At 37.7% G+C, this 20,448-nt stretch overlaps 1 protein-coding gene across 2 annotated transcripts in view; it reads left to right on the top strand.

The window, feature by feature from the left end:
* DENND5A (DENN domain containing 5A) overlaps positions 1-20,448 on the top strand; it is a 118,659-nt gene that overhangs the window by 81,270 nt on the left and 16,941 nt on the right. For both annotated transcript variants that reach the window (XM_047070056.1, XM_047070057.1), the window contains 4 exons: positions 7,093-7,243; positions 7,936-8,029; positions 11,134-11,265; positions 16,092-16,244. In XM_047070056.1, coding sequence (XP_046926012.1) covers positions 7,093-7,243; positions 7,936-8,029; positions 11,134-11,265; positions 16,092-16,244 — 530 coding nt within the window. The remainder of the gene's footprint in view (positions 1-7,092; positions 7,244-7,935; positions 8,030-11,133; positions 11,266-16,091; positions 16,245-20,448) is intronic.

Here is a 20,448-nt window from a genome sequence, read left to right as displayed (position 1 = left end):
AGAAAAGGAGAAACATTCCATGCTCCTGAATAGGAAGAACAAATATTGTAAAAATGTCAATCTACCCAAAGCAATCTACATATTCAATGCAATTTCTATTAAAATAATACCAGCATTCTTCACAGAGATAGAACAAAGAATGCTAAATTTGTATGGAACCGGAAAAGACCCCGAATAACCAAAGCAGTCCTGAAAAAGAAAACCAAAGCTGGAGGCATCATAATTCTGGACTTCAAGCTGTATTACAAAGTTGTAATCATCAAGACAGTATGCTGCTGGCACAAAAACAGACACATCGATCAGTGTAACAGAATAGAGAACCCAGAAATGATCCCATAACTACATGGTCAGCTAATTTTTGACAAAGCGGGAAAAAATATCCAATGGAAAAAATTGTGTTGGGAAAACTGGACAGCAACATGCAGAAGAATGAACCTGGACCACTTTCTTACACCATACACAGAAATAAACTCAAAATGGATGAAAGATCTAAATGTAAGACAGGAAGCCATTAAAATCCTAGGGGAGAATACAGGAAACACCCTCTTTGACCTTAGCCTCGGCAACTTCTTACTTGACATGTCTCTGGAGGTAAGGGAAACAAAAGCAAAAATGAACTATTGGGACCTCATCAAGATAAAAAGCTTCTGCACAGCAAAGGAAACAATCAGCAAAACTAAAAGGCAACCGATGGAATAGGAGAAGATATTTGCAAATGACATAGGGTAAAGGGTTAGTATCCAAGACCTATAAAGAACTTATCAAACTCAGCACCCAAAAAACAAATGACCCAATGAAGAAGTGAGCAAAAGACATGAATAGACATTTCTCCAAAGAAGATATCCAGATGGCTAACAGACACATGAAAAAATGCTCAACATCACTGATCATCAGGGAAATACATATCAAAACCACAATGGGATACCATACTTGTCAGAATGGCTAACATTAACAACTCAGGCAATGGCAGATGTTGGCAAGGATGTGGAGAAAGGGGAACCCTTCTGCAGTGCTGGTGGGAATGCAAACTGGTGCAGCAGCCACTCTGGAAAACAGTATGGAGGTTCCTCAAAAAATTAAAAATAGAACTACCCTACAACCCAGCAATTTTACTACTAGGTATTTATCCAGAGGATACAAGAGTGCTCTTTTGAAGAGTGCCCATGCACCCCAGTGTTTATAACAGTGCTATTGACAGTAGCCAAAGTATGGAAAAAGCCCACATGTCCGTTGACTGATGAATGGATAAAGAAGATGTGGTGTGTATATATATATATATATATATATATATATATGTATATGTATATATGTATATGTATATATGTATATATATATAATGGAATATTACTTGGCGATCAAAAAGAATGAAATCTTGCCATTTGCAACAATGTGGATGGAACTAGAAAGTATTAATCTAAGAGAAATTAGAGAAAGACAAATATCATATGACATATATATATCATATAATATAAATTCCACATATGAGATATAAAACAGATGAATATAAGGGAAAGGAAGTAAAAATAATATAAAAACAGAGAGGGAGATAAACCATAAGAGATTCTTACATATGGAGAACAAACTGAAGGTTGCTGGAGGGGTGTTGTGTGGGGGGATGGGCTAAATGGGCAAGGGGCATTAAGGTGGACACTTGTTGGGATAGCACTGGGTGTTACATGTAAGTGATCAATCACTAAATTCTATTCCTGAAGTCATTATTATACTATATGTTAACTAGGTCAGATTTAAATTAAATAACTAAAATAGGGGGATCTTGATGGCAATCAATTCTACTCACCCACTAATTTTATAGATAAAGACATTCCTTTGATTCACCACTATATCTGCAGGGCCTAGAGTAGCACCTGGCACTTTTTTTTTTTTTTTTTTTTTTGAGAGAGAAATGGGGAGGGTCAGTGAGAGATAGGGAGAGATAGAATCTTAACCAGGCTCCACGCCCATCACTTAGCCTGATGCAGGGCTTGGTCTTACAACCCTGAAATACTACACAACCCTGAGATCATGACCTGAGCCGAGATCATGACCTGAGCCAAAATCAAGAGTCGGACACTTAACTGACTGAGCCACCCAGGAGCCCTTGGAATTTTATATAAATGGAATCATACATTGTTTTCTTCCTTTCTTTTCTTTTTTGTCTTGCTTCTTTTACTCAGCATAATTACTTTGAAGTTCATTTATATTCTGTTTATTGCTGAGTAGTATTCCATTATATGGATATTACTGCAATTTATTTCTTTTCCTGTTGGTGGACGTTTGGGCTATGAACAGTTTTTTTTGTTTGTTTTTTTGTTTTTTTTTTTTACATGTTTTCTTTTCCCTTGAATAAATACCTAGGAGTGGAGTGACTAGATCATGTATGACAGGGTGCCAGTGGGGGAGGGGCAGCTGTCAGCACAGAGCCCGACATGGGGCTCAAACTCACGAACAGTGAGATCGTGACCTGAGCTGAAGTCGGACGCTCAACCGAGTCACCCAGGTGCCCCTGTATGTTGACTTTTTTAAAGAAACTGACAAATTGTCTTTCATAGCACATTTTATATTCCTGCTAGCAGTGCATAAGAATTATAGTTCCTCTACATTGTTGCTAACATTTTTTTATGGTCAGTCTTTTCGATTTTAACCATTCTAATAGGTTTGTAGTGATATCTCATTGTGGTGTCAGAATTATTAGACATATTAGAATATGTTGATTTGGGTCTTCCTGATGATTAATGTTGAACATTTCTTGATCTGCTTATTTGGCATTCATTCATTCATTCATTCATTCATCTTTTCTGGTGAAATGCTTATTTAAATATTTCTCCCCTTTTTGGAGGTTGTTTTCTTATTGTTGAATTTTCCAAGTTTTTTATACATTCTTCATACAAGTACCTTATCAGATACATAATTTGCAAATATTTCCCCTACTCTGTGGCTTGTCTTTTCATTCTCTTAACTGTTTTCTGAAGAGCAGTGTTTAAGAAAAACAGTGCTTTTAAAATGTTGATGAGGCCTGAATTATCGTTTTAAGAAAAAATGGATCAAATCTTTAAAAAAATAAATGAGACGCCTGGTTGGCTCAGTTGATAGAGCATGTAACTCTTGATCTCAGGGTTATGAGTTCAAGCCCCACCTTGTGTGTAGAGAATACTTAAAAATAAAATCTTAGGGGCACCTTGGTGGCTCATTCAGTTAAGCCTCTGACTCTTGATTTTGGGTTAGGTCATGATCTCATAGTTCCATGAGTTCAAGCCCTAAGTTGGGCACTGTGCACTGACTACATGGAACCTGCTTGGGATTCTGCCTCTCTCTCTGCCCCTTCCTGACTCGGACTCTTTCTGTCTCTCTCAAAATAAATAAATAAACTTTAAGAGAAATCTTAAAAAAAAGAATGGGGTCCCTGGGTGGCTCAGTTGGTTAAGTATCCAACTGTTGATTTTAGCTCAGGTCATAATCTCAATTCATGAGATCGAGGCTCACATTGGGCTCTGCACTGACAATGTGTTGCCTGCTTGGGATTCTTTCTTTCCTCTCTCTCTGACCTTCCCTACTCACACACTCTCTCTCACTCTCAAACAAACATTTAAAAAAAGGATTATACTTTTGCTATTATATGTAAGAAATTTTTGCCTATCCAAGGTCACAGATTTTTTTTTTTAGTGTTTATTTTGAGAGAGAGACAGAGATTGTGCATGTTTGCATGTGCATATGGGAGAGTCAAAGAGGGAGGGAGAGAGAATCCCAAGCAGGCTTCATGACCTCAGTGCAGAGCCCAGGGCGGGGCTCCATCTCACAAACTGTGAGATCATGATCTGAGTGGAAACCAAGAGTCGGATGCTTAACTGACTGAGCTACCCAGGTGCCCCACAGATTTTTTTTTCCCCTCTGTATTTCTTTCTAGAAGTTTTATATTTTCAGGCTTTATATTTAGGTCTATGATCCATTTCTTGTTTTGTTTTAAGTTTATTTATTTTGAGAGAGAGAGTATGAGCAGGGGTTGGGCAGAGACCAAGATCGAGAGATGATCCCAAGCAGGCTCCAAGCTCTCAACATGGAGCCCAGTGTGGGGCTTGATCACATGAACTGGGAGATCATGACCCAAGCCAAAATCAAGAGTTGAACACTTAACCAACTGGTCCACCCAAGCCACCCCTATAATCTACTTCAAGTTAATTTTTTTAGATAGTGTAAGCTAAGGATCCAAATTCATTCTTTCCATTTTTCTTTCTTTCTTTCTTTCTTTCTTTCTTTCTTTCTTTCTTTCTTTCTTTCTTTCTTTCTTTCTTTCTTTCTTTCTTTCTCTCTTTCGAAACTGCCTTGAATCTGTAGACCAATTTAGGGAGAATCGATGCCTTAACATTACTGAGTCTTATGTTCCATAAACACAGCATACCTCTCCATTTATTTAGACCTTTAGTTTCTTTCAAGAGTGTTATATAGTTTTCGGTGTGCAAGTTGTGCATATCTTTTGTCAGATTTATCTTTTTTTTTTTTTTTTCAATGTTTTTTATTTATTTTTTTGGGACAGAGAGAGACAGAGCATGAACGGGGGAGGGGCAGAGAGAGAGGGAGACACAGAATCGGAAACAGGCTCCAGGCTCTGAGCCATCAGCCCAGAGCCCGACGCGGGGCTCGAACCCACGGACCGCGAGATCGTGACCTGGCTGAAGTCGGACGCTTAACCGACTGCGCCACCCAGGCGCCCCTGTCATATTTATCTTTTAAGTGTATCATTTTTTGAGATGTTATTTTAAATGGTATTGTAAAATTTTAATTTCTCATTGTTCATTGCAAATATATAGAAATACAATAGAGTTTTGTATGTTGATGTGTGCCTTGCAACCATACCATACTTTTTTCTAATTGCTTTCTGTACATCTAGCCAATTTTATACATAGATAATATTGCCTGCAAATAATGATAGTTTTACTTTTTCCTTTCCAATCCAGATGCCTTTTTTTTTGTTTATCTTGTCTTATTGCACTGGCTAGAACCTTTACTATAGTGTGAGACAGATATGGTGATAATGGGCAGTGTTGTCTATTCTTGATTTTGGGGGAAAGTATTCGCCGTTAAGTATGATGTTAGCTGTAAGTTTTTCAAGGGATATCTTTTATTGGTTGGTGTTTGCTTCTGTTACTAGTTTGCTGAGAGTTTTTTTTTTTTTTCAACGTTTATTTATTTTTGGGACAGAGAGAGACAGAGCATGAACGGGGGAGGGGCAGAGAGAGAGGGAGACACAGAATCGGAAACAGGCTCCAGGCTCTGAGCCATCAGCCCAGAGCCCGACGCGGGGCTCAAACTCACGGACCGCGAGATCGTGACCTGGCTGAAGTCGGACGCTTAACCGACTGCGCCACCCAGGCGCCCCTGAGAGTTTTTATCAGAAGTGGATGTTGCATGTTGTCAGATGCTTTTTGTGCACCTATTGAGGTAATTATATGGTTATTAGAATTGGTTTTTTAATTTGGTGAGTGATATGCATTGATTTTTGAATATGTAAATCAACTTACATTCCTGAGAGAAACTGTATTTGGTCATGACATATTATCCTTTTTGTATATTATTGGATTAGATTTTTTTTTTAATTTTTGTTTTTCAACGTTTATTTTTCGGACAGAGAGAGAGCATGAACGGGGGAGGGACAGAGAGAGAGGGAGACACAGAATCGGAAACAGGCTCCAGGCTCTGAGCCATCAGCCCAGAGCCTGACGCGGGGCTGGAACTCCTGGACCGCGAGATCGTGACCTGGCTGAAGTCGGACGCTTAACCGACTGCGCCACCCAGGCGCCCCATTATTGGAGTAGATTTACCAAAAATTTGTTTATAGAATTTTTGCATCTGTGTTCATGAGGGCTATTGGTACATGTCTTGGTCTGATTTTGTATCAGGATAATGCTGGCTTCCAAGAATAAGTTGGGAACTATTATTTTTCTTCTCTTCAGTTTCTTGGATTATTTCTTCTTTAGAGATTTGGTAGAATTCATCACTGAAGTCATCTGGACCCGGAGTTTTTTTGTGGGAAGGCTTTATAAAGCTATTTGTTTGTTTGTTTGTTTGTGTTTGTTTGTTTATTTATTTATTTATTGTTTATTCATTCAGGGAGAGAGAGCACAAGCAGGGGAGGGGCAGAAAGAGGGAGAAAGAGAATCCCAAGCAGGCTCCATACTGTCAGCACAGAGCCCAGTGTGGGGCTCAGTCTCACAAAATGTGAGATCAGACCTGAGCTGAAATCAGGAGTTGGATGCTCAACTGATTGAGCCACCCAGTTGCCACAAGATTTTTAAGAAATGTTTATTTATTTATTTTGAGAGAGAGAGATAGAGAAGGAGGGGCAGAGAGAGAGGAAGAGAGAGAATCCCGAGCAGTAGCAAATTCAATTTTTAACACATATATAGGGCTATTCAGATTATCTATTTCTTCTTGAGTGAGCCTTTGTGTTTTGTGTTTTTCTAGGAATTTCTCCATTTAACCTATTGTTAAATTTGTTGACATTAAATTATTTGTAATATTCTGTTGTTAATATCTATAGAATCTGTAACAATGTTACCTCTCTCATTCCTGACACTGTTAATTTGTGTCTTTTTCTTTTTATGCTAATTAGTCCAACATTTTACATTAGTTTTACTGATCTTCTAAAAGAACCATTGTTTGGATTTATTAATTTTCTCTCTCTTTCATTGACTTTACTCTGGCCTTTATTGTTTCGTTTCTTGTATTTACTCTGGATTTAATGTCCATGTCCTTTTCTGGTTTCTTAAGGTGGAAGCTGAGGTCAGTAGTTTTGAGAACTTTCTTTTCTAAAATAGACATTTATTGCTGTAAATCTCCTCTCAAGTAATATTTTAATTACGTATTCTGATATTTTGTGTTTTCGTATTCAGTTTCAAACTTTATTTCTCTTTTGGTTTCTTTTTTAACCCATGAGTTATATAGAAGCATGCTATTTAGTTTCAAGATGCTATTATTGATAATTGTGGTTAGAGGACATAATTGTATGATTCAAATTATCTTAAATGTATTGAAACTTATGGTTCAGAATATGGTATATTTTAGAAAATTTTTGACTTATTTTTTGTTGTTCTCATTCAGAGAAAGCAATTGAACTGCGTCTGGCAAAAATTGACCATACTGCGATTCACCCCCATTTACTTGACATGAAGATTGGACAAGGGAAATATGAGCCAGGCTTTTTCCCTAAGTTGCAGTCTGATGTGCTTTCCACTGGGCCAGCCAGCAACAAGTGAGTCAACCCCAGGGATTCTCTTATCCAGCTCCCTAACCACAGTGATGAGGGTTCTCCCATATCAGGGCCTGAGCTTGTGGAAGATCCCTGGAATTTTGTAAAGCAAATATGAAGATGACCCAGACCATCCAGGTTGTTCATTTGTTTGAACAAGAATACAGGTGACAAAGTATAATTCGCTCCTGTCTCTACTCTGCAAATTGGGATAGCTCCACATGCCCAGAAACTACAAAAAGCCAGACTACAGATAGCTTGCAGTCATCTCTCAACTAAATCCCATACCACACCTAGCTAGCTAGCATTGTGTCTTTAATAAGTGGTGGTTGAAATAATTGGAGTCTGAACCAAAAGTAGATACCTTAGTGGGGTTGCTCTTTTTTAGTTACTTTTGGAGATGAGTGTGTCAAAGCCCAGACAGAGAAGGAGTATAGTTTTGGGTCTGCATGTGAAGTTTTTACATGTGTTTTAAGAGAGATATGTCTATGTTCCCCTGAGGAGTTTTCTCTTTCTTGCCCAGTCACTGAGCTCTCAGCTACTTTTCCTCAAGGTCTCTGAGCTATCTCTGTTGACTGTTAGGTATTTTTCCCATGCCCAGCGTTATTCCCTAAACATTCACGTTCTCTCTTATCAGTAACCTGACCTTACTTTCTTAGTGCAATGTTCATAATTGCCTGCTTGGATTCTGTCAGGTGGACAAAAAGGAATGCCCCTGCTCAGTGGAGGCGGAAAGATAGGCAGAAGCAGCACACAGAACACCTGCGTTTAGATAATGACCAGAGAGAGGTAAGACATCTTAAGGGTGACAAACAGTGGCTCTTGACTATTCTACACTCTACTTCTCTTTCCCATTTTCATGACCTCTGATCTGATTCAAATGTCTTAGTAGTGATCTCTCCCATAAAGATGGGTTAATACTAGGGTTAGTTCCCGATACCTGATACTGGGCCTTGGTTATGACAAATCTAGGATATAAGATGTTTTGCAAGTGACCACTAGTAGGTCCTCTCTCTGAGCCAGGACCTGTTTGCAGCCCTATCAAGAGTAACGTCCAGGCTTTCACTGTCCTTTCAGTACTCAGTCATGCATATGCTCCCTGGGGAGTGTGACAGGAAAACTCAGAAGATAAGAGTCTGAGATTTGGAAGAAATTCTTTTAAAATTTGTGAGACTTTGTGTGTGTGTGTGTGTGTGTGTGTGTGTGTGTGTGTAATATGGTAGAAAAAAGTTAATTCTATTAAAGTGAGAAGGAAGAAAAGCTGAACTTGGGTTAATGCTGTGAATTTCTGAAACGGGTATGGGGGACTTTTCTTCTATTTTTTGTGTATATTAATTTAAAACAGATAATCTTTTCTTTAAAATTTTTTTAAATGTTTATTCATTTTTTGAGAGAGAGAGCGAGCGTATGAGGGGGGGCAGAGAGAGAGAGGCACAGAATCTGAAGCAGGCTACAGGCTCTGAGCTGTCAGCATAGAGCACAACAGGGGGCTCAAACTCACGGACCAAGATCATGACCTGAGCCAAAGTTGGTCGCTTAACCGACTGAGCCATCCAGGCACCCCTAAAACCAATAATCTTGACTTTTTTTCTTAGAGAAGCAAAAGAGAGGAATGTTATCATTAGGTGCCTGGGGATTGGGGATTCCTGAATTGACCTGAGTTTACCAGCTGAGTTTCTCAGCTCTACTATAACTCCTTCCCAGTGAAGTTTCTACTTCTAAACCTCAGGATGGAGACCCTGCCTTAGTTGCAGAGAAGTTGTAAAAATGGGGCTTCACCTTTAGAAACCTATTTCAGGAACTTCTCTTTGAGAAAAGAACCTGCAATTTGCATTTTATACATTTAAAACCTATTAAAGCATATTGTTTTCATATTAGTCTGACACCTCAGTGAATTGGAAAATAAATACTATTTTGTCTTTGCTGTTTTTTAAAGGAATAAATTAGAATTGCAAGGTATGGTGATGAATTTTTAAAAAAGGTTTATTTATTTTTGAGAGAAAGGGGGTTGGGGGAGGGCAGAGAGTGGGAGACAGAATCCCAAGCAGGCTCTGTGCTCAGTGCAGAGCCCTATGTGGGGCTTGAACTCACGAACTGTGAGATTATGTTTTGAACCGAAATCAAGTGTTGGACGCTTAACTGACTGAGTCACCCAGGCAACCCTGGCTATGAATTTTTAACTGCTGATTTATAGGATATGATTGTGCTTAGCGTTTTTTTTTTTTTTTTTAATGTTTATTGGTTTCTTTTGGGTGGGGGGAGGGGCAGAAAAAGATGGGGAGGGAGAAAGAGAAACCCAGGCAAGCTCTGCACTGGCAGTGCAGAGCCCAACACAGGGCTGGATCTCACAAACTGAAATCATGACCTGAGCCTAAATCAAGAAGTCAGGTGCTCAACCGACTGAGCCACGCAGGCATCCTTGCTTAGAGTTTTTGTTTGTGTGAGGGTGGAAATAAAGTGTTGAGTATTGGTGTTATTTTAGAAGTGTCCCCTGGGTCTTCCATCTCACCTCCATATTCTTTCAACAGTGTTTATTGAGCATGTTTACTTGGTCCAATCGTTGTAATAAGCACTTTGAAATATAAAGATGAGAAGGAGATAGACTTGTCCTCAGGGATACCAGTTTATTAGGGAACAAAGTCAGATACACAAATAACTTTAGTAGAATAGTCTTTTGGAAGGATCCTATGAGAGGCAAGTCAGTGTTTGATCACTGATTAGAGAAAGCAGAGGTCAGTTCTACCTGGGGTATTATTCAAACAAGACTGATGGAGCCATCATCTCTTTAAGTCTGGGAGGATGATAGGGTTTTGAGAGACAAAGAGCAGTCAAGTGGAAGAAATAAATGCAGGATCAAACACTTGGTATTTGTCTTGTAATGGAGGCTGTAGGCTGAATATTTTGGAGTAAGGAGGTACAGGAGGTAGGTAACAAACTAGGAGGCAGGTAGTCCAGGTGAGAGAAATGAAGCCTAACCTTGGGGGTTGGTAGCAGGAGCAGATTGAGGGACCAGAAGGTAGAATGGACACAATTGTACTACTGGAATAAAGTCTGGGGTAAAAATATTGGTTGTGAACTTGAGATACTGAGAGGATGTCAGTGGGTTCTATGTTAAAACAAATAGTGGGGCCTCTGGGTGGCTCAGTTGGTTAAGATTGGACTCTTGATTTCGGCTCAGGTCATGATCTCATCGTTTGTGAGTTTGAGCCCCGTGTTGGGCTCTGCACTGGTAGCGCAGAGCCTGCTTGGGATTTTCTCTCTCTCCCTCTGTCTCTCTGCCCGTCCCCTGTTCTCTCTCTCTCAAAATAAATAAATAAACTTAAAAAAATAGTATATGGAAAATCACCAGCACATTGTAGAAAAGTGGAAAATGCAGTTATTATTTTAAATGTGCAGTCTTCTATTAAATGTGCAGTCTTCTTTTCTAGGCTCTAATTTAGCAAGGCTATACTTTATGATAGTAAGGGTAGATACCTTTGAAATGGGCAGAGGAGTTAAATTCCTCTCAGCTTGTTGGAGAAAATGATTTTCTCAGTAGTACTGTGAAATTTGGGTGGGTTTGTACATTGAACTATACATGTTGCAGCCATGTGTTAGCTCTGTGTTAACCATGTGTTTTTTTTTTTTTTTTACCTCTTCTATCGTTAAAGCAAAGGTAATTACAGTACTCATGGAATGCCTTACATCAAAGAAAACAGAACTTATGTTGTCTGTTTTTCTCTTTGCTGCAAGAGTTGTGTTTTAAACTTGCCACTCCCAACTTTGAGCATAGGAAAGAGACAATAAGAAAGTGCAGGTGATAATAGTGTCCTCTTCAGGCTCTCATTAGTACTGGTCACCCATGGTTTGTGTGCGTAGACACAAAGAGCTTTTGATTTTTCCGTTTGCTGTAGAAGTACATCCAGGAAGCCAGAAACATGGGCAGCACCATCCGCCAGCCCAAATTGTCCAACCTCTCCCCATCAGTGATTGCTCAAACCAACTGGAAGTTTGTAGAGGGCCTGCTGAAGGAGTGCCGCAACAAGGTGAGCCATGGTTTTGTGTGTGTGTGTGTGTGTGTGTGTGTGTGTGTGTGTGTGTGTGTTGCTTCCGTTGGCAGCCACGGGGAGACACATCTTGGCCCTGATCACTCTTTCTTGGCTTTAAAAATATTGTTAATATAATGGGATACTACTGATGTTGAGATTCTGTTAACTTAGAATTAGGTGTATTTGCTTTAAATAAATATACCATTAATAGAGAGCAAGCACACTTTGCTTGATATTAACATATATTTTTTAAAACTGAAAGATAGATATAGTTTTCAATTTTAGACATCTTATACTATTTATATAAAATCCTTATAGTTGAATTGTCTTCAACAGATTAGTCTTACACACATGAAAATGTTTTTGCCTCTCTGTTTTAATTTGATAGAAGTGGTCTCATTATTTAGATACAAGAATTTACTGAGTGCCTACTGTGTGCCAGGCCAAAGTGTGTTGTTGGGATATTTTTCTCAATTCTACAGACAGTAATTTTTTAAAGGTTTTTTTGAGGTATACTTGATACACAAAAAAATTACACACATATTTTAATGTATACATTTTGACAAGTTTGGACATACGTATACACCCATGATAATATCAACCACAGTCAAGATGCTAAACGTATCTATCATTTCCAAAAATTTCCTTGTGTTATTTTTTTGGTTTTTGTTTGTTTCTGTGGGTAAGTATACTTAACATGAGATCTGTCTCTTAACATATTGTGAAGTGCCCAATAATCTATTGTTAATAATAGGTACTGTGTTAAAAAAAAAAATAGACACATAGGTAAATGGAACAGAATAGAGAGCCCAGAAATAAACCCATGACTATATGGTCAACTAATCTTTGACAAAGGAGGCATGAATATGGAATGGGAAAAAGTCTCTTCAACAAATGCTATTGGGAAAATTGGACAGCTATATGCAAAAGAATGAAACTAGACTACTTTCTTACACTATACACAAAAATAAACTCAAAATGGATTAAGTATCAAAATGTGAAACCTGAAACCATAAAACTGAAAGAGAGCACAGGCAGAAATTTCTCTGGCATTGGCCATAGCAACATCTTTCTAGATATATTTCTTGAAGCAAGGGAAACAAAAGCAAAAATACTATTGGGACTACATCAAAATAAAAATCTTCTGTACAATAAAGGAAACAGTTAACAAAACTGAAAGGTAACAACATACTGAATGGGAGAAGATAATTTGCAAATGACATCTGATACAGGGCTAGAATATGTAAAGAACATATACAACTCAACACCAATAACACAAATAATTCAATTAAAAATGGGCAGAAGGCATAAACAGACATTTTTCCAAAGAAAACATACAGATGGCCAACAGACATATGAAAAGATGCTCAACATCACTCATCATCAGGGAAATACAAATCAAAACCACAATGAGATATCACCTCATACCTGTTAGAATGGCTAAAATAAAAAACTCAAGAAACACCCAAGTGTTGACAAGGATGTGGAAAAAAAGGAACCCTCATGCCCTCTTGGTGGGAATGGAAACTGGTGCAGCCACTGTGGAAAACAGTACGGAAGTTCCTCAAAAAATTAAAAATAGAATTACCCTATAATCCAGCAATTGTACTACTGGGTATTTACTCAAAACATACTCATTTGAAAAGATCTATGTACCTTTATGTTCATAGCTGCATTATTTACAATAGCCAAATTATGGAAGCAGCCCAAAGGTTCATTAATAGATGAATGGATAAGGAAATGGTATACACACACACACACACACACACACACACACACACACACACACTAGAATATTACTATATTACTCAGCCATAAAAAAGAATGAAATCTTGCCATTTGCAATAACATGAATGGATCTAGAGGGTATAATGCTAAGTGAAAGAAGTCAGAGAAGGACAAATACCGTATGATTTCACTCATATGTTGAACTTAAGAAAGAAACGAACAAAGAAAAAAGACAAACCAAAAAACAGACTCATAACTATGGAGAACAAACTGGTGGTTACCAGAGGGAAGGTGGGTGGTGGGAACAGGTGAAACAGGTGAAGTGAATTAAGAGTATACTTACCATGATGAGCAAGCACTGAGTAATGTGTAGAATTGTTGAATCACTATACTACACACCTGAAATTAATATAATACTGTTAACTATACTGGAATCAAAAAAAATAATAGATGCTATGTTGTGCAGCAGACCTCTAAAATTTACTCATCTCATATACTGAAATTTTATACCTACAGAACAACAATTCCCTATTTCCCCCTTTTCCCCCTCTGGCAACCACCATTCTGTTTGCTTCTGTGAGTTTGACTATTTTAGATACCTCATATGAGTAGAATCACGTAGTATTTGTCTTTTTGTGACTGACCTGTTTCACTTAGCATAATGTCTTCCTGGTTCATCCAGGTTGCTGCAAATGGCAGGATTTCGTTCTTGAGCACTTGAATTGTTTCCATATCTTGGCTATTGTGAATAATGTGGCAATGATCATAAGGTACAGATACCTCTTTGAGATTCTGATTTCAGTTCTTTTGGATATATACCCAGAAGAAGGATTGTTGGATTAAAATATAATCATTCTTTGTTTTTAATGTTTTAGTTATGAATGTAGTTTCTAATAAAAATAGCCTTTCAACCAAGTCGGTGTCCCATACTTTTTAGGACAATTCAACTAGCTTTGTCTCTACTACATCTTGTTTATTCATCAGTAGAAAAAAGATTTTCCTGCATCTTCAGTTTGTTAATGGTGGTCATTTATAGAATGAAATCAAATATACTTTCTTTTACAGAAGACATTATTACAGTCACAAATTAGATGGATATATCAGTACTGATATTTTGAATTCAGGTATTTAAAAAAACAGCTTCTATCAGCTCACTCTGAGCCATTGGTATCCATTATTTTCCATACAATGTTGTCTTCTCTGCTATTAAGAGCATAGGTGATGCTGCCTTTCTTGAAAGAAGCCTTTTCTCTTGTCTCTGAGTTTTGTTTTCCAAGTTGAGGACATTTATTCTCAAGTTTTGAGGTGCCTGCCTAGCCAGTGACACCTTTCTTATGTCCACTGTCTGGTCCACAATGACTATGAAATACATCCCAATTTCAGAGATGTTAACATGCAGAGAAAAATGTACATAATTCGTCTAGCAGTGCCAAATGTTGGTTAGCATGTGGAGCAACAGGAGTTCTCATACTGTTGGACGTATAAATTAGTGTGACCACTTTGGAAAACGGTGTAACATTATCTAGTATTCTTCTCCTAGATCTTTTCCCTAGAGAACAGTGTAACCCAGGAGGTATGTACAAGTAGTTTACAACATTCTTTGTAGTATCCCCAAACAGGAAACAATCCAAATGCTAATCAGTAAGAGAATTAATAAATAAATTGTGAGTATATTCATATGTTGGAATGCTACACAGTGATGGAAATGGACAACAGCTATACCCAGCAATGCGTGTGAATTTTACAAACAAAGTTTAATGAAAAAGCAGATCACAAAAGAAAACATATAGGCAAAACTAAACTACATTGTTTAGCAATGCAAATATAGGTGATAAGCATTTCTTTGCTTTTCTGTATAGTTCTGTTGTGTAGGTCAGGATAGTAGGCACTTCCAGAGTGGGAAGGTGATGAGAGAGGACACATGGAACGCTTCAAAGATATGGATGGGCAGTGTTTCATTTCTTAATTTGGGTGATGGTTGTAATAGTGTGTGATATATAACACACATACACATGCATACATATACACACATAATACAGGTATATGAGATATATTTTACAGAAAAAGTATTAAAAATAACACTGGAAAGAAATATGCCAAAGTATTAAGAATTGTTGCTTCTGAAAGGCAGAATTAGGGGTGATTTTCTTCCTGTTCTTTAGATTTTTGTATGTCACAAATTTATAACATAACTAAATAAGTGTTAGTTAAGGACTTGAACTCAGTATTCATGCGGAGTTAGATTCAGAGGCCAGATCTTCTCTTTCTTTGCTGTGTGATTTTGGCAAGTTCCTTAAGTTCTCTGACCTCAGTTTCCTTATTAGTAAATTGGGAACAATAATAATACTTACTCATAGAGTTGTAGTGCTTAATACAGTGCCTGGTACACAGTAATAAAGGTTGCAATGATCATTACACAGTGTGTGTTTTTTGTTTTTTTTATAATAAGCATTTGGAAATTTTACTTAAAAGTAAATCATTTGTCCTTAATTTTTGATCCCTTTGACAGGTACTTCAGATGTATTTCTAGCATTAAATACTTGAAGGTTTGTTTGGTAAGATCAGTTAAACAATGAGAATCAGAGAATCTCAGAAGTGAGCATGACCAATTTTATTTAACTTTTTTCAGTTCATAAATGAAAAAACTTAATCCAGAGTGAGGACATCACAGAAAGAAGAAGTAGGCCCAGGATCATACAGTGATTGCTGTTTTCTTATCTTTGAAACTAAACTTTAAAAATATATATATTTATTTACTGTGAGAGGAAGAGAGAATCCTAAGCAGGATCTGTGCTGTCAGTGCAGAGCCCAACCTGGCGCTCGATCTCCTGAACTGTGAGATCATGACCTGAGTCAAAATCAGGAGTTGGATGCTTAACCAACTGAGCTACCCAGGTGCCCCTATAACTAAACTTTTAAAGAATGTACCATAACCTGATGTACATGGTGGAGAATAAATGTACTGTGTCTCTTGGTCTTGTTCATCTTGTCCTTCCCAGCCCAGCAGATGTGCTGTGCAGGTGGCCACAACCCTCTCTAGTTGCATATGATCCTGCTCACTGGGTTATCTAATCCTGCTGACTGATTCCTTGTAGACCAAGAGGATGCTGGTGGAGAAAATGGGCCGAGAGGCTGTGGAGCTAGGGCACGGGGAGGTGAACATCACAGGGGTGGAGGAGAACACCTTGATTGCCAGCCTTTGTGACCTCCTGGAGAGGATCTGGAGTCATGGGCTACAAGTAAAGCAGGTAAGGAATGTGTAGACTCTCCCTGCTGAGCAAACTGTCTGTTTTCACTTACTAACTTTCCCATACTTCTCCAGCTGGCTGGCTTTGAAGAATGGTGCATGGCATGGTGGAGTGAGACTTGAAATAGCTAAACAAACTAATAAGTAAATAAATATGATCCAAGCTATTTTTTTTTTTTAATTTGCTTCATAAACCTGTGTGTTTGTGAAGACATTTTTAGAGTGGCATCTTCCTTTTTGTGAATAGAGCTGAAGGCCAAATTGATAGATCCTTTTTGGCATCTGGCCCTAGTCTGGAAATGGAACACAAAAGAGAGAACTTGGAGCTCCTAAGTACCAGATGTCCTCTAAAGGTCCTTCACTGTACATTCCCAGTGGAAAAAGGTCTGTCATTAACATTTCTTTTATATGCAGATAGCTTAACTATCTAAAGATTTGAGAAAGGACTGAATGACACTAAGTTTGATTTTTACTGCTGAATACCAGAGAATTTCCTTATTTCAGAATACTCTACAATGAATATTTGGTTAAGATGGACAACTTTTATTTTTATACATTTTTAAATTTGAAAAGAACTTGAAATCTTTTCAAAAGCAGTTTTAATATGGATAAATTAGAAAATATATGTAAGTATGTTGCAACTATTTTTTTGAGAGCCAACAGTGTCCGGCACTGTTGTAGGCACTTGAGATACCTAAGTGAACAAAACAGACCAAGATCTCTGCCCTTCTGGAGTTGTCATTGTTATGGCTATAGAGACAGTTTACTACATCTGTTCTTCAAGACATTTTTCTATGCACATATACCCATATACAGTGTATATTTAAAAATTCAACTACAGTGAGATACCTTTTCACATCCGCTAGGATAACTAAAAAAAGACAGACAAAACAAGTTTAGTAAGGATGTGGACAAATTAGAACCTTCACACATTGCTGGTGGGAATGTAGAATGGTGCAGCCACTTTGGAACATAGTCTGGCAGTTCCTCAAAATGTTAAACATGGTGTTATCATATGACACAGCAAGTTCACTTCTAGCTGTGTACTCAAGAGAAATGGAAATATGACGTCCATATAAAAACATGTACTCAAATGTTCATAGCAGCCTTATTCCTAATAGACCAGAAGTAGAACAATTCAAATGTCCATCAGTTGATGAATAGATACACTAAATGTGGTATGTCTGTACAATGGAATTTAATTCAGTAGTAAAAGGAATGAAGGATGATAGATGGTTCAACATACTAAGTGAAAGAAGCCAGTCACAAAAGACCACATATTGTATGATCCTGTTTATGTAAAATGTCCAGAATAGACAAATTCGTAGTCAGAAAGTAGATTAGGAGATGTCAGAGGCAGGAGGGAAGGAGGAATAGGGAGTGACTGATAATTCTTTTTGGGTGATGACACTGTTCTAAAATTAGGTAGTGGTGATGGTTGCACAACTCTGTGAATGTACTAAAAACTGGATTTTTTTTTTTTTTTTACAGAAAATTGTATAACTTTATACGTGTGAATTTTACGGTAACGTGAATTATGTCTCAGTAAAACTGTTTTTACAAAAATCTAGATGGGATCATACTGTACATAATGTTTTGTAACTTGCTTTTTCTTTTTTTAACCTCAGAATATTTTTTCTGTGTCCTTATCTAATTTTTAGGTGATACTGTAATGTTTAAGAGTTCAAACTAGGACTCAGATAGACATGGGTTTGATTCCCAGTTAATAACTTTATAAGACTGATCAAGATATGTAGCTTTTCCAGGCTTCTGTTTCTTCCTATATATGATGGAATTTTTAAAGTACCCACCTCCATAGGATTCTTGTGAGGATTTAAGATAGTTCATGTGAAGCACTGAACTCAGAGCCTGGAATGTGGGAGGTGCTTTGTAAATGTTTATGGTCATTACTCTTCTCAGATCTCAGTTTTAGTTACTGTATCCACTGTATACATTTTCCATATTTGAATCAATCCTTTATTACCGGTCATTTAGATTATTTCTGATTTTTTAATATTATAAACAATAATGTGATTATAAAATTTTTTAAATGCTAAAAATTGTGCATCACCAAATTCCTAAAATTTTGAGATTCCTGTAGTATAATAGCAACACCATGGGCTTTGGAGTCAGGAGGCCTGGGATTTTTGAATCTTAGCTCTACTGGATGACTTCCAGTAACTTGTGATTTTTGAGTTTCATTTTTTTTTATCAATACTACAGAGTTAATCAAGTCTACCTTTGAGGGTTATGATAATTAGATATAATACAAATAACCTGGCGTGTGGTAGGTATATAACATATGAAAGCTATTATGCTAGGTTCTACATGAAGAATTTGTTTCTTTACTTTTCTTTATAACAAATGAATAGAATATAAATAATCATTTTATCAATTTCCTTGAAGCTGAGCGAGCCTGGCACTATAGTTGAGCTCTTCAGCTTTTTGGTAAAACATATGCCACCAAAACTTTTTAATATTTGCCATAAAAATTTCTAGAGCATTAGTGAGACTTCTGCAGTTTAAGAACTAATACCATACCATGTTCTAAACCTGTCCTCTGAGGCTTTGTAGCCATATTCTGCAAAAATTCCCATAGTATAAGGAATATCTTTTGGAGCCAATTTGATTCCCTTCTCAGTTTGGATGGATAGGGGCTACTTGTTTAGTGAGAAACTAGTTCAAAATAATGGGGACTTTTCAGTTGAGGTCCCATTTTGTTCTGAAGTCTGCATTTGGAGTGCTAGAAGTAAAGCACTAACAGCGTCACCAGAGGGAAGCAAGGGTATGTGCTTTTTTGGCAGGTCATTTATACCCTCAAAGACACATGGATGTTCAGCTGAGGATTGACCAAGACTATCTATGTTGGGTTTCTACAGCATGTCCTCCTTAGGCCTCTACTTTGCTAGCTTGTGTGTAGAGCGCTTCTCTCCTGCTGAGACATTCTTTGGTTATGTCCTAATCCAAAAGCTATAACCTGGTTACCTGGTCTCCATCATGCAGATTATGCATGATCATGCAGTGACCAAATTTACTCTCAGAAGGTGATTTTACTGCCCCCTTCTGAGGGCACCTTACTGATCAATTACCTATTTTATCTACTTAGAAAGTAGAGAGAATCCAAACAGCAGGTTTTGCTGCTAGCTTTCTAAATTTTGTTATTAGCCATACAACTGTCTACATGCAGGGCTGCCTTCAGCAAGTCCTCTTAAGCTCTGTTATCTTCACAGCTCTCTTTGGCTTTCAGTGACATTTTTCAAGGAGATGTGTATCCTTCTCTAGTATATTCTTCTGACAATAAGAGGTGAGGTTTGGTTTTTCATACTGGTTTTGTAACTGCTGCCCTTGGGGTAAGTGAGAAGGGGTTGTTTCCTACCTTCCATATATATGACATCCCTGGAGAATCTGGTGCTACTTAGATCTTGCTATCTCTATATAACTACCCCAAATGGGTGGTTAGGCTAAATTGAACCTTGCAGTCTCAATCAACCTCTTCAAAAGAGGAAAAAGAATAATCCATGTCTCCTGAACTAGAAAGACCCGTCAGCCCAGCTGCTGCTCTCTCACTCCTGCCTTTGCTCTCCCTCCTCATGAGTAAAATCACTGTGAGCCAGGGCATCCTCCTGGCATGGCAGCCTGGTGTTGCTCTAGCCTTTGGCTCTTCAGTATCATTGCCTCTCTGGTGACCAGCTATATTTAGTGTGTGTCACATTCACACAATTCTGTTAAGGGAGGCTGCCTTCCTGGTCTTCCTAGATTCTGAGATACAAGTGACAAGCCAAAGTCCCTTTCAGGAGCCTACTTTAATGGTTTTGGTGGATAAGTGGATGGATTTCTAGAAGTTGAATTATTAAATCAAAGAGTGTGAGTATTTTAAGCTCTTGCATTGTCTTTCATATTTATTGTATTAATATACCAGTTAGTGTATAGGGGTTGTAAGTCTCACTGATGTTGTTAAACATTATTTTTTCCCCAAATATTTGTTTTTTTGATGAATAAAAAAATAGTCGTTTCTAGTTTTAACTTGTGTTTTTTAAAAAAATGCCATGATGATTATTCGGTTTTGTTTTAAGCTGTCTAAATCTTTTTTCTTTTCTTTTTTTTAAAGCTGGTTAAATCTTGTAGGATATCCAAACATAAGCAAGTTTATGTCAACAACTTGCTGATTTATAGATGAGGGTTTTTCTTCCATTCAGATGCTTGCT

The sequence above is a fragment of the Lynx rufus genome, unplaced genomic scaffold, assembly GCF_022079265.1.
Source record: "Lynx rufus isolate CCGP_SWC_20201006 ecotype Redwood Valley unplaced genomic scaffold, mLynRuf1.p SCAF_9, whole genome shotgun sequence".
In the NCBI taxonomy this organism is placed as follows: Eukaryota; Metazoa; Chordata; class Mammalia; order Carnivora; family Felidae; genus Lynx; species Lynx rufus.
This window is presented reverse-complemented; position numbering and strand designations above follow the sequence as displayed.